The sequence below is a fragment of the Acanthisitta chloris genome, unplaced genomic scaffold, assembly GCF_000695815.1.
Source record: "Acanthisitta chloris isolate BGI_N310 unplaced genomic scaffold, ASM69581v1 scaffold10544, whole genome shotgun sequence".
Lineage (NCBI taxonomy): Eukaryota > Metazoa > Chordata > Aves > Passeriformes > Acanthisittidae > Acanthisitta > Acanthisitta chloris.
Window position 1 is genome coordinate 16,022 of NW_008668775.1, and position 17,931 is coordinate 33,952.

At 39.3% G+C, this 17,931-nt stretch overlaps 1 protein-coding gene across 1 annotated transcript in view; it reads left to right on the forward strand.

The window, feature by feature from the left end:
* The window catches only part of SPAG17 (sperm associated antigen 17), a gene marked incomplete at its 5' end in the record, with an annotated part of 29,160 nt that extends 14,633 nt beyond the window's left edge, over positions 1-14,527 (forward strand). The window contains 14 exons of the mRNA XM_009073071.1: positions 639-766; positions 1,160-1,342; positions 2,163-2,276; positions 4,185-4,230; positions 6,156-6,258; positions 6,690-6,743; positions 8,345-8,447; positions 9,042-9,138; positions 9,993-10,091; positions 10,228-10,379; positions 10,835-11,004; positions 11,839-11,899; positions 13,274-13,418; positions 14,421-14,527. Coding sequence (XP_009071319.1) covers positions 639-766; positions 1,160-1,342; positions 2,163-2,276; positions 4,185-4,230; positions 6,156-6,258; positions 6,690-6,743; positions 8,345-8,447; positions 9,042-9,138; positions 9,993-10,091; positions 10,228-10,379; positions 10,835-11,004; positions 11,839-11,899; positions 13,274-13,418; positions 14,421-14,527 — 1,562 coding nt within the window. The remainder of the gene's footprint in view (positions 1-638; positions 767-1,159; positions 1,343-2,162; positions 2,277-4,184; positions 4,231-6,155; positions 6,259-6,689; positions 6,744-8,344; positions 8,448-9,041; positions 9,139-9,992; positions 10,092-10,227; positions 10,380-10,834; positions 11,005-11,838; positions 11,900-13,273; positions 13,419-14,420) is intronic.
* Between the last annotated feature and the right edge of the window lie 3,404 nt (positions 14,528-17,931).

Genomic DNA, 17,931 nt, shown 5'->3' on the forward strand with positions numbered 1-17,931 from the left:
AAATAATTTTGCCATGGGAAAAAAAAAAAGAAGGGGCACTGAGGGAGCCAGAAAGATGCAGAAGGTGAAAAGATCAGAAAGATGGAGAACATATATAGCCAGTGAAAATCCCAGCCAAGAAAACTTGCTCACAACCAGCAATCATTTGTAATAGCAGCACACATGATTTTCCAGACTTCATGCTTCACCTTTCACAGTACTGGCTCTATTTGCCTTGACAATGATTAAGTAATTTTTGTGTTGGTTTGGAAAAAATAATTTGGAGAACATTAACATTTATCTGAACATTAGAAATAAACCATCTCTAATGGAATCCATCCACTGATCAGACTGTGAAGTATAAAATACAGCAAAGACATGTTCTGAATATGTTGTACTACTTCTGACATTAGTAAACATGGGTCAATAGTCTGGTCTTCTTTGTTTGGGATACTCCATACGCTATGCAATTGTATTCTGTAATCAACTCAGTGATCTGATATTGTAGCCATGAGTATCACATTTTCACATGGAGTTTTACCACTTGATAATAAGATTTTTTTTTATACTTAGGTAAATAGTTTTTCTGGAAGTCTGAGACACTTGTCCATTATTTTTTTATTTGACGTGATTCTTAGCAAAATATGTCTTTGAACCAGGTGCTTTAAGTATTACTATTCTCCGCCCTATGGCTGAAGCCTCCCCATGGGAAATGAAGAAAGAACCAGAGAGTATTGTTCCTCCAAATCTTCAGTCAAGGACTCAGGATAAATTTTCACCTCTTGAGGTATAATTGTTTCCAAATTGTCTTTTTCTGTTAAAGCAATAGTGTTTGTCTCTGTGGGGAAATGGAGCTCTAATCAATGTGATGTCATTAAGTTCAGTTTATTAAGTAGAGAAAGCAAAGGGTAGGCTTTGTCAGGGAAAGTGTAGTCCCCTTGGGCTTCTTTTACACTCAGTGAGGGGATACAGCAATTTTAGGGGGAAGTTTATCTTGCCAGATGAAGAGGTTTTAGGATAGATAAATTGTTCCCAGGAATTTACTGCCTTTAGTGTCTAGATCTGTGATCTATAAAGAGAGCATATGCCTTTCAGCTGAGACACACTTTGCTGATACCTACATTTAGTCAGTAATATAAATTGCCTCTTGCTCTATTTACTTGTTCTTCTCTATGTTCAGAGTAAGACCACAGCTCCCTCAGCCAGAACACGTACTTGGAAGGGTCTCTGCATTGGATCTGAAGAGCCAACGTGCTTGCAAGTGCCTGTGCTAAAATGTCCTAATAAACTGCAAGTCCGTCAGCTGTTCCAGTATAAGCCTCTCAGTGATGAAATAAGAGAAAAGCTGCAGCTTTCTCTCAAGGTAGGACAATCACATTTATTCATTTTTCCAGTAAGCAATAGAGAACAGACAAACAGACAAATCAGGTATCATAAATTTGTAGTATATACCTGGTGCAAAAAAAAAATCTACTACATTTTGAGAACAATCAATTCATACATAGACAGGTGCTCTAAGAAAAGTGTATTTCTGAAGCAGCTCAACTGTTTCAGTTACCTCTTGAGGAACCTATTTTTCTGTGCAAATACATGGAATCCAGTCCAGTACAGATCACAGGTGTACATTAACAGGTAGTTTCCTTGCTGGCAGTATTGATACCTATTATTTCACTTTTACTTTGCTCAGGGTTCATTTTCCTTCACAAAGTCTTAAAAATTTACATCTATAAAGCTGAACAAGAATTTCTACCTCACCATAATTCTACAGTTCATTTGGTCACTGTGACACACTCTTGGTTATGCTTTTGTTTTCATAAGTCAATATAGAACATTTCCAGGCTCAAGTCTGAGTTCTTACACTCTATCCATGTCTAGCAAATAGCTGTGTAGTCTTCTGACAAAGTTTGTGTCCATCCCACACTAGACTGGTTTCATACAAGGTGCAAGCTAGACCTCGTGTGCAAGTGTTCTGAGATGGAGTCCACAAGTTCTGCAGCTGATCCTTGTCAGCAGCTTCACACGGCTCAGTGTTGGTGTTAAACATTCATTTATTTAATTCATATTGTAAAGATGATCTTAGAAGAGATTTTAAATAAATTGAATATCTATATATGTGTCCCCTAATTCTACCTCTGCAAAGAAAACATCTGCATTTTACTTGTTCTTTTTCATTGTTCCACCAGGAATATATAGACAATATTTTGAAGCAGGAAGATGAATTGGAAGAGATGAATGTGAAAGAACCCAGAACAGAAGAGGAAAAGGAGAATGCTTCAAGTCTCCTTGAGCTGGTTACAGTGAGACAAATACAATTTTTTACTACTTTTTCCAAAAAAGTCGCTGTATTGCATTGAAAGCGTGAGCCTTAAAACATGTAATTTTTCATTAATGAAACAACAAATGCCAAGATAACACAGTGCCAGCTCTGCTGTGGTTTAATGGTAAAGCAGAGCCACACTCAGCATTACGCTGGGCTCCCAAATGGCACTACTGCCATTTGGGGAAGCAATGCTCAAAGCAGTTCAAGAGTTTGGCTCTAGTCAGTGATACGCTCCCAAACACACAGGCCAAAATTACTTTTTAGTAGCTTACATTTTTGTGAATATCCCCCAACATTAGAATGAGAATGTTTCCAGTCTGTTGGCACTGCACCTGGGAGACTTCTATTCCACCACAGCCACCTCCATAGTGAAAATGTAAACCTTGCTCTTGGGATAATCTATAAACAATCTGGACGAATATTGTTATTATTGTTGAGCAGCATTTTTTTTTAATGTAATCCTCTAATTTGTACAGATAATTAGAGTATGAAATTAAAAAGGAGAGGAATAGGTAATGGGAAATATGAGTAAACAGGAGAAGAGGGACATGGGGTAGCAGGGAGCAGTGAGGCTAGTGGGAGATCAATGACTAAAATAAAGTTCAAGCAGCAGAAGTGGGTAGAATGAATTAGAATGAATGAGATAAATGCTACTTATGTGTTAGGTAAAGAGTGATCAGTTTGCACTATTTCAGTTCTTTAAATAATGTTTCCTACAGCTTCCTTTAAATATGAATACACACTCTAGGTTTGTAGTAGTTATTAAACACTTATTTTTTAGTTTCATTTAGGAAATAATTTTATTTCCATTTAATCAAATAACTTGTTTATAGTGAATTCAAACATACTGAACTTAAAAATCTGGCTTTTTGAAAAATAAGATATAGCCATGTTAGCTAAAATATTCATTCCAGACGATCTGTTGACCTTTCAAAAGTGATGACGTTCTAGCAAACAAGCATTCTAGTTTTAGAGTATACCTTTTATAAACCTTGTCTCTACATGTAGAAACATTAGGAATGAGATCTTTCTAGTTTTAAATAATAATAATAATTTCCTTTTCCTAGCTTTCTGGGTACATCAGTAACTTTACTGTTTCTTTGGGGTTTTCCACACAAGCTTAACAAAAAAACCCCCACGTAATTCTAGCATTTGCCTCTGAACTTTTCAGCGAAGTTAGCATTTTCAATTGCTGAAACTAAACCCGATTTTTTTTATTATTTCAACCTTTTGTATTTTATTTTTTTCTTGCTCAGTATTTTCAAGTGACATACAAATCTTAAAAAGAGAGTAGAGAAAAGAAATATCTTGCAGAAAAACCAGGAAAGAGCTCACAACTTTTCAGGAAAGAGGAACAGAGAGATGATCTGTCAGTAACTCCATCTGCCTCTATCCAGGCAGACATGTATTTGCTTTGGTGAGATCCAAGTGTTGAATCTCACATGCTACTCAGTCCCTTAGTTTAGTGTCTCTTACCCCTCATACACTTTGGTGTAAACCAACCACGTGGCTCCTCAGTAACAAGGCCTACAAATCCCTGAACATGTTTCCCATTTGACTTGTTGTGACTTTTGAGTTTTAGATCTGGTTCAAATCCTTTGCAGAAGGATTTGAGTTTGATTATGAATTAGCTTAGTTGATTTAATAAACCGCAACCATATAAAATACAAAGCCATCTGTGAAGTAGGTCATTAAGAAGGAAACAATTAGCTATTTAGACCAGGGAATTTGTACTTAATTTCTTTTTTTGCCATCTCATGTCTTCTAACACACTGAAATACTGCCATTCTTGTAGTCACACTGTCAGGTAACAGATAACACTTATTTAAGATGGAAGTCCTTCAAACAAGATGCTGTTGTGAATTTTATTCCTTTTTCATTGCAGTCCTTCCCTAACTGGGAGAAGTCAACTGAAAATCTCAGTGATAGAGGTAATGAAAACTGAATGTCTTTATTTTTTAATTGTACAGTGTCATTGTAAGTTTTAAAGTGCAGTAATACGATTTTTAAAGAAGGAATAAAAGGTGAATTCATCTATGTGCTATGTACATGCTGCTGTGTGATTTTCACAGGTGATTAGAACTTGTTAGCATTAATGATTCAGTACCTCTAAAATGTAATTCCTGTGCTTAGGTATGTGTATTTGATATTTTCACTCACATTTCCACGTGTTGTATGTTTTTGTAAGTACAGGAACTATGACAGTACTTGGCTACTTTTATACAAGTATCAACTTTTCAGAAAAGTTTTTCAAAGCAACTAGATAAAGCCTGGTTATGTATCACACTTCAAAATCTGGTGTCAAACAATCATGTTTTGGTTACATTAACTTTGCCTGAGGGAAAAGATGGAACAATGTATTAGTTTTCTCTCCTGAATTTCTGCTAAAGTTTTCATAAGACACTTCTTAACATTAATTAATGTTTTCAATATAGACAAATAAAAATTAATGTCTTTTAAAAATCCATAAGCTTTTCCCATAGAAAAATCCGTAGCATTCTATCCCATAGTGATGCTAGTCTTAAAAGTGTTATTTTTCTGCCCTTCCTACCTTGTCAAGAGTATTTCTGCTTGTTAAAAAAAAGCATAGTGTGCAAAGTAAATGGAAACTGCTGGAACAAATGGTTGCTACAGTTTCCTGATTTTAAATGGAGTTGCAATTTTAATGTGACATTATTAATGAAGAAGATAGAGGGAAAGCTCTTTAAAATATGTATAAATAGAAAAAGCAGAAAAAGAAAATTATATTTTATGGTGGAAAAGCCAACAACAACAAAAAAAATCACATTTTGCAGTTTAAATTTACATAATTCCCAAAATGCTAAGAGACATTGTCACAGTCAAATCTCTCAAATACTCACATCTCCTAAGTTTTGCCACAGAAATTTGTTTTCAGCCAAGGAAATCTCTTTGGACTCAGTGGTTTAGTTTCACAGCATAAAGTAAACAACACATTTTATAAAATATGTCAGAGTACAGGGCAACTCCTTGTTAAAGCCTCAGAACTGGTCACAATCTCAAACATGGAAAGACTGGCATTTCTCCATTATACATATTGAACTAGTCATTCCTTTCATGAGAATGTTGGTTGTGGCTGCTTCACAGCTACAACTAAGCACAACTTAAGCAACCTGAATGTAATAAAGGTCCCTGAAAGCCCACATTGTTTTCTTCAGCTGGGACCAGCAGAGACCTGGAATGTTGCTCCCCAGTCAGAAAGAGGCAGAATGTCAGTAACTTTTCCTATTCACAGGTATCTCGAAAGAACATAATGATATTTCAGGAAATACAGGGTGGAAGTGTGAACTTAATCTGCTTCTGGTGCTTTCTATATTGAATACAATTAATTTCTCATCTGTAATGTTCTAAACATGATTTTGGAATTAATTTCATAGAATCATAGAATCAACCAGGTTGGAAAAGACCTCCAAGATCATCAAGTCCAACCCTATTGTGGTTACTAGACCATGGCACTAAGTGCCACATCCAGTCTCATCTTGAAAACCTCCAGGGATGATGAATCCACCACCTCCCTGGGCAGCCCATTCCAATGCCTTATCACTCTCTCCATAAAAAATCTCTTCCTAATATCCAACCTAAACCTCCCCTGGCAGAGCTTGAGTCTGTGCCCTCTTGTCCTCCTGCTAGCTGCCTGGAAGAAGAGACCAACCCCCACCTGAGTACAACCTCCTTTCAGGAGCTCTTTCTGCCTTTTCCTTCACAGTAACAAAGACTCTATTGTTAGGTTTTCATAAAGTGACAGAAAGATATATTAAAAATATCTCCTTCCGTGTTTTTTATTCACAACACTTAGCACAGAGAATGTGCGTTCACTAAACATGTTTTTACCTTGCAGCCCATGTGAGTGAGCTCTATGAACAGGCAGTGTCTTCTCATCACCCATGTCACAAAAAGAAGACAATCACTGTGCAAAGAGAGGACCAACAGCAGAGGTTAAGGTAGGACAGAGCAGTGACAACTGATGCAAATGTAAATAACACCAAGGATGGAACCAGCACACAGGCAAGGCATTGGACTTCACTGACTGTCATTAAGGCCTGAGATCTCTAGATACATATCACAGTGTTTTGCTAGCTTGTCCTGTGATTATTTTGTCCCTCTGTGCCTCTCTTTCCTTATCTGAAAGATACTTTAAAGTTTGTTGGGAAAGGATTTTGGATATTTCTTTGATTGAATAAGCTAATAAAAATGAAGATACAGTCAATTTTGTGCAAACCATGCAAGTCAAGAGTCACCTGAGGTGGTAACATAACACACTCATTTAAAGAGTGTTTTTTTCCAGGGTTATCTTGTACGTATTTTTGTGCTTATAGAACACAATGCTAGTTTTCTCATTTCCACTACTCTCTTTGTTTTCCTGATCATTCAGCCCAGAAGGAGTAGCAGCAATGTCCAACTGGCAAAGCAGACTGGAACAGCACAGGTAATAGTATTAGTAGGATCAAGTGATTTACTGTATTAAGCCAACTTAATCTGCTTTTGGAAGGAATGTTGTTGATTTCACCAGGTGTGAGGTAATGGTCCAACGGCTTGCTAGCAAATAATGGTGTATTTTCTGCAACAGAGATGCTGAACAAATTGTTTGAGCCTCTCTTTTTCTTCCCCTCCCAAAATCTAGGAGCGTTACTGTACACTATTCAAAAAAGGTTGAAGTCAGAAGCCCTTTGTTTAGTTTTCTGGTTCTGTCACTAGTGTGGAAAATACTGTAGATTAATATTTTCAAATGCTGATGCTTTAGGTTAAGTTTCAGGTATTCCACAAATTCCAGTTGATAGAGGTCTTTAAGCAGAATCTTAAGATTAAGGTCATCTTAAAAGTCAATGCCTTACTAAAGCAAGGCAAATTTGCCCTATCGGAATATTCCACTTTGAAAATTGCCTGTTGTACTTCGATTTGATGTTTGTAAAGTGTTTTTCATGGCAATTCTGGGTCAGTTCTAAACCTCAGCTGAGAAGTGCTTCTACAGAAGAAAATGTGTGTGGATGTGTATGCATACTGCCCTGACTGGCAGTGTTACAGACCAGGCTAGAATGAGGCCTTGAGCAACCTGATCTAGTGAGGAGGTTTCCCTGCCCATGGCAGTGGGGATTGGGACTAGATGATCTATAAGGTCCATTCCAACCCTTAAATTCTATGATTCTGTGATTGATCCAGCCTGGCCGTGAACACTGCCAGGACTGAGGCAGGCACCACCTCCATGGGCAACCTGTTCCAGTGTCTCACCACCCTCACAGTAAAAAACTTATTTCTAATATCTAACCTAAACTTCCCCTCCTTCAATTTGAATCCATTATCCCTTGTCCTATCACTGCAGTTCCTAACAAAGAGTCCCTCTCTGGCTCCCTTATAGGCCCCTTCAAATATTGAAAACTTGCTATGAGGTCTCCATGCAGTCTTCTCCAGGCTGAACAGCCCCAACTTCCTCAGCCTGTCTTCATAGGGGAGATGCTCCAGTCCTCTTACCAATTTCATGGCCTCCTCTGGACTTGCTCCAACAGTTCCATGTCCTTCTTATGTTGAGGACACCAGAATTGCCCACAGTATTCCAGGTGGGGTCTCACAAGAGCAGAGCAGAGGTGGAGAATCACCTCTTTTGACCTGCTCGCACACTCCTTTTGATGCAGCTCAGGATTAGATTGGCTTTGATTGTGCTAGTGCACACTGCCAGCTCATGGTGAGCTTCTCATCCACTGTCACTCCCAAGTCTTTCTCCTGGATGCTGATCTCAATTACTTCCCCACCCAACCTGTAGGTGTGCCTGGGATTGCCATGGCCCAGAAGTAGGACCTTGCATTTCGTTTTGTTAAACTTCATGAGGTTTGCAGTGTCCCACCTCTCAAGCCTGTCAAGGTCCCTCTGGATGGCACGTCCCTTTCCCCTCCAGCATGTTGACTGCCCCACACAGTTCAGTTGCCTTTACCAATGCCATTCTTAAATGTGTAACACTGAAAAACAGGGTGAACTCAGTTATAATGATTTTTTTTTCTTTCTTTTCCTTACCAACAATGCAAAAAACTTCCTTAGGAAAGAACTTGACAAAGAAAAGAAGTCCTTAACAGCAATAAGAAATAAAATATTTCCTCCATATGTTGAATCAGAATTCAGGAAGGAGTTTTTCCAAATAAAGGTAATGCAGCTGTAAACTGGATGAGACTGTGTTAAGCAAGGTAGTTTCTGCCATACTCCCACAGACAGTTGTGGGTTTATATCTCAGCCTCAGTTTACAGAGGACAGTCGTGGCAGAATTCATACCAGGAATTACATGACCTTGTCCAAGGAAACACGTTGAATTTGGTGCATGTTTACTGAGTACTAAGTGTAGAATTCCTTACATAAATCTGGAGAGAGTCAGATTCAGAGCAGTAGCTGAACCTCAGGTATTTTCACTTACCTCTCAAAACCCTCTCTCTGCTAATTAGAAAGGGAATTAGTAAAATTAACAATCCTAGTTTAGAGGTGACCTTGGGAGCTTTCCTGTTGTAATCTCACCTGATAAATGCTTTAAGTCCATGAAGTATATTCAAAAATGTACATTGAAATCTGAGGAAACTACGTATATCTTCTTTATAGTCACCACTTTGGTTCTGATTGTTTCTCTTGCACGCCTTTTTTTTTTTTTTACATTATTATTATATTTTGCCAAGGGAGGAGGATGTCTGCTGGTTGTTTTTTCTAAGTGTTTAGTTGGGAGACCTAAGCCCTCTTTCTTACTTTCCTCTAGTTTTCTGATGTGGAAGCACTGTCTATGGCACTTCCTCCGGTTCAAAAAAGAGGAACTGTGACTTACTGTCTAGGGACAAAAAAAAACCCCAGTGGAGGTAATCTACTATCTGGAAACATTTCACTGTCTTCTTCAGGAGGAAAAAGCTACTTTGCAGACGTCACTGAATGTGGAAGCACCATTGGCTTTGGATGCAAAGCTGCAGAATTGTGCTATGAATTAGCAAAATGCTCAATAAAAACTTAAGTGGAATAAACAATAGTTAGGGGTGGATGAGCAAGAACCAAGGAGGCCAAGTTTAGAAAAAGAGTAGTATGACTGTAGGAGCAAACTAGGAACAGTGGTAAGAGGGGCAGCTTGGGGACTGGTGCAAAAGTTATATGGAATAGGAAACATGCAGGCTAAAGATAGTTTGGAGGATAGAGAAGAAAAGCAGTGATTAGATGATGAGAAGCAGTAAAAGAGTGAACCATCATCTTATGTTTGAGCCTTACAGCATTGAGAGGAATACTTCAGTTCTGTTAGAAAAGCAGCCCTGACCAGTTACTGAAATCATACGTGAGGTTAAAAGTCATACACAGCAAAGATTCATATCAGGAAAACAGTCCTCCATTGGGCTTTATCAGACCCCCACTAATTCTGATATTCCCTCATTTTGCAGTCACTATGAGACCTGTGTTGGATTGTCCTTTAGCCCTTTATGGGTTTTTGCTCACTTAGCCAGAGAACAAGAAATGACTAATCACATGACAGGCATTTTTTGATCGTTGTGGCCCAGTGGAGCAAAATGTCACATGTACAATTTTCCCAGCCTCTCATGGTTATGTAGACAGCTTTCTAGGGTTGTCTAAATTAAAGTGCTAAAGACTTTGTGATTTTTTTTCACCCATTTACAGAAATGCTGATGACCATGAAATCCCTTGTCTCAATATTTCATTATATTCCCTTTAGAAGCGGAATGCCTTGATACCATAAGTGATTCATCACCTTCACTTGCCCTCCTGCTGCAGGCTCCTTCCAAAGAAAATGAAGGTGCCAACAGCACAACAGGTAAAGCTGTCTTCCAGAACATAGTTTGAGGCAGGTTAATACCTTCTTCTAACTTTTGACAAAATATTTATAATACAAATTTAAATGCACCTATTATGCTTAGTTTTTCATGCTTTTGGAAATCTTTCCTTTCCAGATGTAAACAAGGCTGCAAGATTAGAAAAGACACCTGTTCAACATAAAGTTCAAAGTCTGATGGTGAATGCTGCAGGACAGACAAGAAAAGAGAAAGTAATATTACCATCATCCCTTCAGGGGAAAAAACCAAACTCCATACCAAATAAAAAGGTAAAAGAACATCTTTCTTGTCTGTATTAATACCCTCTCAGTCATCTCCTTTGCATAAATCTTCACTCTGGAGCAATACCAGAAGATATTTTTGATCCATTTACTGAAACATGGCAGTTCAATTTATGTACTTTTACTGGCAATTCTAAAATACCATTCCTCTTAACTGCTAGGACAAACTTGGTCTGCACAGACACCCACATGAAAATTTTGATTTCAAAAAATGTTTCCTTCATTTTCCCTGAGACACCTCAATGTCTTAACACATCTAAAAACTGAAACCATTATAAATTTGCAGACAGTATTCAAAGTGCCTCTTCAGTTTTTACTGAAATTATGATGTCTTTTTGTAATTCTTCAGGATGAGTGGACGGAGGTCATATATAGGCTAACTAACACTGAACCTAACTTGATTACCACCAACTTTGTCTATTGTCTGCCCTTTTTCTTCACAGACAGAAGATCCTGTCGCAGGAAAGGTCAACACCTCATCTCTTGCAACAGCAAGACAGGATCTTAATGCCTTCCATGTCATTCCGTCCAGAGTGACATTTGGAGTGCTAAAGGAAGGCTGCACCTATGCAGCCACTGTCATCATGAAGAATGTTGGTGTGAACTTCTTAAGGTTAGTTTGAATTTTTAGTACCCTGGTTTTTCTTTGTCCAAATTTATCCTGACAAAAATCAAGTACAGTTTCTCATGACCACTCCAGAGAAAGAGCAGGAATTCTGACAGCCACTTTGAATCTGCCAGAGCTTTCCATAAGATGGAGCCTCTTCTACTGCCATTCCTTTAACAGCCTCTGGTCCAAGTGCATGCTGGTAACTGTTCTTCAGGTGGACATGAAATCCACAGGATAAATTCTAAAGTGATGCAAAATTAAAAGTCATATCTGATCTAATGATTTTTAGAAATCTTAAGAGTGGAAGTAGCACGCAGAAAAGGTCTGAATCTCAGGTGTGAAAAAATCAGTCATAAATGAGGAAGTTCTGCTTTAGTTGGTACTATTAAATGCAAGATTATTTATACAAAATTCATACCAGTATCCTGCCTTCTGCAATAGAATCACATCAAAAGGCATTAAATAAAGATTGTTAAGGACTTTTGGGTGTGCAACAAACAGTTATTTGCCAAGATGTTTATACTTCAGCATTCTTTGTGGAGGCTTAAAATTCTGTTGTAAGGACCAGGCAGTGTTAACAAGGTCTTTGAAGGCTTACTTTGGCTCATTAATCTGCTCCTTTGTGGTGGTTTTTTTTTTGTTATAAATCTGAGCCTTGGCAAGAAGCCTAGGAATATTGCTGCAGTCCCAGCTGTACATCGTGATGGAAAGGATGAGCTAACAAATTCTGCTGTAATTTACAAAAACAGAGGAAGAGCAGACAGCTTGCTTCCTACCTGTGACTTCTGCCTGCCTGAAACCGTTTCTGGCAAACTGATTCTCTTCTCTTTCTGACAGGTTTCATGTGAAACAGCCACCTCCACACACAGGACTGAGAGTGACGTACACACCAGGACCTGTAGGTTAACAGAAGACCTTTTGGTTTTTGCTAGACTCACCTGACCCTCAGGGATATCTGGGGGTTCTGTCACACCAGCTGTTTGGGAATAGAGCTGGCAGGGTACAGTTTTTTTAAAGTTATGTGAAGTGATGCTGTCTTCCACTGTCCTTCTGCCACCTTCAGACAAGCACCCTGTGTGCTCGAATCTCTGAGCCCCTGGCAGAATGCAGAGAGATAAACATGTTAAGTTCAGTGGAAAGAAGCAGGCCAAGCAGTGAGGCTAAAGAGCTTTTTCAATGTAAATGGCATTACACTACCACTACCTCTGGCTTTTCCCCTCAGTTTAGGGTATTTGTTATATCTGCTGTGTCTTTTGCCTAGATTTAATTTCCTGTCCTGACACTTTGAAGAGTTGAACCTAGTAAACTATTGCCTCAATCTTTTCTTCTCCTGCTTCCAACTATTCTCCACCTTAAGTCTTTTATCTAGCAAATCACCATAGCACATGAAATTATTCCAATAAGAAGGAAGCTTTCATGCTTTGTATTCAGTCTTTCTCTTCACCTGCACATTGCAGCTGAATAGTGCTGGCCAGGATCTCCACAGAATCTAGGTAATACCAAGCAATACCTTTGCCAATCTGTGGAATGAGGAAGCAATGACTTGTGCAGGGAAGCAGAAGGAGAGGTGGGGAGGCAGTGCCCGAATGCAACTCAAACCTTCTGGTCCAGAGCCCTAGTCACAACTCAGTACTTAAAAATCAGAGAGTTGTTTGGGTTGGAAAGGAATTTTAAATGTCCCAATTTAGAGAAAAGGATGTTGTGGGGGACTGTGTCAAAGGCCTTACAGAAATCTAGCTAGATGGCTGGAATTATTTCCATTTTCTACTCCACACATCCATCCCTTTTGTGTCTCCCTACCTCTGTGTTCTTTTTAGAACAGAGTATTTTATTTTATTTCATTGGAAAGGGACCTACAGTGAGCATCTAGTTCAACTGCCTGACCACTCCAGGGCTGATCAAACATTAAAGCACAGTATTAAGGATACTGCTCAAATGCTTCTTGAACAGGATTGGGGCATCAATCACCCCTCTTTTTTGATTGATTCTGTTCTAGCTGTCCCAATTCCCCTTTCCCTCTGGAACCTAAAAGGAAATTTAAGGGGGAAATATGCAAACACTTGGCAATTTTCTTTCCAACTGCTTTTTGAAGAGACAGTGTTTTGTACAGACCTTTCTAGTGAAACAGGTACTGGGTAACTGGTGAGTGCAATCGTGTGCTGGGCAGCGAAGTCTTGAATTTCATCAGACAACACTGAAGAACCACCACTGCTGGAGGGGACCATGTATGAAACTTGCACCTTAACTGTGAGTAATCCACTGTCTTTCCTAGGTGGCAGCAGGCTTGCAGGTTGAACTGGAGATAGAGATTTTTGCCATGGTAATTGGAGGGGAAGACAGTGGTGGCCTTGAAGAAGTTTCCCATGATATTGAAATAGTAACAGAAACAGAAACTCTTCTCCTGCCTGTGAAAGCAAATATCCTTTCTTGTCTTATTTCCTACACACACCTTGTAGTATCAACCCTGGGGACCAACTGCCTCTCAGAAGCCTTAAGCATTGTTTCCAGTGCTGAGGTAGCAAGCTTTACTGTCCTTTTCAGAAACACACAAATGGGTACTTTCAAAAGCACAACAAATGAACAATTTAAGATTCTGATGCCAAAAGCAATTTGGCATTAGAATAACAAGGTTTTGAAAAGTGGGGAAAGGAAGAACAGCAACTCAGAAAGACATGGCTTGTAAAAAAATAAAATGATAGGAACCCTTTCCCACCACCCCTCATAAAAATCCTTTATAACATTTTTGAATCTATGGTAGCATCTGATGGTACAACCTCAGAACCCACAAAGTGATGTAGGATCATGGAAACTAAACAGACAAGTGAGACAGTCCCTGTGGCAGCAAAGATTCAAGCACAGAAGTGCATGTATGCTGCCAGAAATGAGCCCAGTGTGGGTTCAGGGGGCTTTTAGTTGTTTAACTGAGGACAGGGGTAGAGTAAAAGAAAACAACAAAGTCAAGAACTATGATTTCTCCTTCTCTTGTGCTCCAGAAACTACAAATATTTTCTTAGATAAAATTATATATATTATCATTTTATAAGGGCAAGTTTGGGTAGATGAAGTTCTGTTTGACTTTTAATCAAATTTGCATGAAGAGGTCTTCTGGAAACCTATAAAAGAAACTTGACAGAAACTTCATTCACAGTAAAAGCCACACTTACCAAAGAATGGAGAACTTCAGGGTCCTCTGTGCCTGACCAGAGTACTAGGTAACAACTCTTTTGAGGCTTTATATACTCTGGACATGACATTGAAATTCCCCAAGTTTTACCTGGTCTTTAATCTTTGAGTTCAGGGCAGTATTCCAGATTCAAGATGTTTCACAACCTTACTTTCAGAATTCATTTCAGCCTCCACACATTATTTTAGTTACAGAAATGTACAGAAATGGTTAGCTCCTTAACATGATATTCCACCTGTGTTAACGAGTGACATTTATGAGTGCCGCCCCCAGGGATACCCCCAAGGAGGGATGGCAGCAACAGTCCAGGCAGTTCCTACAAGACCCAGGCCACCGTTCTAGATTACAATACCCCGAAAGTCTTCTAGTTCATGTAAGTACTGGGTGCAGTGATACCAGCTGTAAATTACAATACACTTGTTTTACCTCCTCTTGGCTTCGCCATCAGCTCAACAAATAAACCTCATGCAACTGACAACAAAGCTGTTGTGTACTCATCACACAGCCATGATGGACTGAGACAAGAGAAGGGAAGCACTGGATGACATTAACCAAAGGTTTTTAACAACTGCTCAGCTCAGTGGACTGCAGAGCCTCCACAGTCCTTCACTTAACTGGATTTATTACAGTTAAGTCCTAATAAATCAGCCTTGCTAACACTTCACTTCCTAAAACCAAGTCTTACTGATGACCTTTTGACACTGGCAAGTCTAATAAGGCACAGGAGTCTTACAGATGAGGCAACCTTAATGTGACAAGTTTAAGCACACAGAACCCTTTGCACACACTTTTTCATACAGCACATTTATGTAGCCTTAAAGAATCAGTCTATATAGAGAATAACAGAATATCGTGAGTTGGAAGGGACCCACAAATATCATCAAATCCAACTCCTAGCCCTGTCCAGGACAGCCCCCCCAAGAGTCACACCATGTGTCTGAGAGCATTATCCAAACACTTCTTGAACTCTGTCAGGCTTGGTGGTGCTGTTACCACTTCCCTGGTAAGCTGTTGCAGTGCCCAAACACAATCTGGTGAACAATCTTTTCCTCATATCCAACCTAAACCTCCTTTGACACAGCTTCATGTCATTCCCTCGGCTCCTGTCATTGGTCACCAGAGAGATCAGTGCCTGCCCCGCCACTTCCCTTCATGAGGAAGATGTAGAGTACCATGAGGTCTCCCCTCCGTCGCCTCCAGGCCAAACAAACCAAGTGACCTCAGCTGCTCCTCATATGGCTTCCCCTCTAGGCCCTTCACCAGCTTTGTAACCCTCCTTTGGCTGCTTTCTAATACTGTCTTAGAATGGGTAAGTCTTACCTATCAACAAGAAAGCCTTATTGAGAATGTCTTACCAGATGACCAATCAACATGTGTTTCATCTCACTGATATGAACTCATCACTCTACAATACAATCAATGGTAACAGTTCATAAACAAGAACCCTGTGGATGTTTCTTCTCTCCTCATTCCCTGCTTGTTTCAAATGTGTAACACTGACATCATCTTCCAGCTTTTAACATCTGTAAGCCTGCCATGTTATCTAGCAAGTCAGTAAAGGAATCCCAGCTGTATCTCATTTCCTTTTCTTCAGAGAGAAAGAAGAGTGACCACATCAGTCAGTTCTCAAAAACTTCACAGGCACATGCACCTCTGACTGCTGCATCTGCTCTAAGACTGCCGAGCATACATCAAATATAGCTTTTTTTTTTTCCCCTCTTTAAAGAGCTTCTTACCTTTTCCAGTGTAGAATTTTACCCCTGGAGTAACACACAATTGTAGTCTAGAAAAACAGCCAGTTTAATGCCTTCCATCTTAGGGGTTTACAACCTGGAGCTCATGATGAAGGCAGTATAGACAAACTTCTCTCACTTTGTTTTGAAGAGAAATACTCACCCCGTCAGTTCATATTTTAGTGAGACACCCCCTGTCCCAAGAGAAATCCTGGTCAGTGCCATCTTCCATTAAAAGCACCAAATAGACAAAAATTAACTACATGGTATTCTCCCACATGGCTAATCCAGCTAGTCATAATTGCTGTCATTATAGCCAAATCTCCCTTTTGTTCTGACACAATCTTTTTGTGAATTGATAATTCCTACTGAAGCTGGCTACAGCTACCCCATGCTACCCAAACAGCTGTATCAAATGCCTCGTTGAACATTCCTAGACTCAAAACTATATCCATCTCAAATGTGCCAGTCAACTGTGGACTTGTTGGTTTAGTCTCATGAAACACCAACACTCCTCGGTTAAGTCCTTTAGGTGGTTAAATAGTCTTGTTCAGACACTCAGAGTAGAAACAGTTAAGTCATTGCAGAGGCACCGTGACAACTTTCTAATTTCATATCACCTTTCCCAGCTGGTTATCACCAGAGCCAATGATTCTCTCCATTGAGTTGCAGAAACATCCCTGCAATATCACAAATTTGCCACACCTCCTAGTAGAGATCAACAAGCAAAAATCACTGATGAAGAATCACCTGACCAAACTTAGTCATATCTCATTTATATTTTCTTAGTTATTTTGCATTTACATTTAAAACATTTCACAAAGATTCTTTTAACGCACTCAGAATTAAATACTGCACAGGAAGCTGCCCATGAGTCTTCAATATTCCTAAACAAACTGCCCATCCTGAATGATGTTTATACCATTCAATTTGTACAATAAAAGCAAATCCTTAATGTAAGAGCCCTTTCTAATATTCCTCCCAAATCTACTGAAGCTAGTCCATAGCAATCACAGTGCTCACACAACACTTGCAAAGAATCTGGACATAATTACTGGGTTGCTTCTACAACTGTACCAACAAGCTATGGTTTATTTTTTTTCCTTTCATTTAATGTTAATTTTCTCTCCTCTTTCACTACAGGTTAGAGCCTGAGGAGAATAACAAGAGGATCAGACTAACTGAAGTACCTGAATTTTAGTCCAATGTTATGGAAACATCCCAATATAGATTTTTCCATTTATTTCAGCAGATTAAATGTGAATAAATATTTTGCCTGTTCCCTGTTAATGGGAAAGGTACACCAAAAGTTGCACAATCTTCTGATGTGGTTGTCTGAAATGCAAGCAGTGGAAAGATTACTGTATTTCAACCCCAAAGTCTGACACACTGCACTACAGAGCAGTGCTGAATTGTTCCCAGTAGGTTTGTTTTTAAAAGGAGTTATGTTTCTAATAACCTGTGCTGAGGCACCTGAAGTCTTTTCAAAAACTGAGCATGCAGCAGGTTTCAATGAAATCAACTGTGATTGTTCAAGGAGCTTCTGACCTGTGCTGGTCTTCTAATTCCTAATTTCTGTTTGCTTTCACAATCAAAGGCTTAACTTTCTGTGTGTTCACCTACCTTTAAATAGCTGCAGACACCAGATGGAGGTTATGAGAACACAAAGTTAGTGGACAGAGAGAGATTCTGCTTATATCCTCTTGTTCACAATGACATGAGCATCCTCAAATGCTCATCTGCTCATCTCTCTTCATAGTGGAAGACTGTGGAGCCACTCAGAGATGGCCTTTACCCCACCCTTGTTCCTACTTACAGCAGTGACTAAAAGAAGTATCTCAGGCTCTTTATGACACATACTTCTGTATCCAACTGCAGCTCTGCTTTTCATGAATTAATTTCCAGCTTTCCAGCATGTGACATCCTGAGAGATGGGGAATTTTCCCTGATACATGCAGCTAGTGATAAGGTCTCTCCTGAGCCTCCTCTTCTCCAGGCTAAACAACCCCAGCT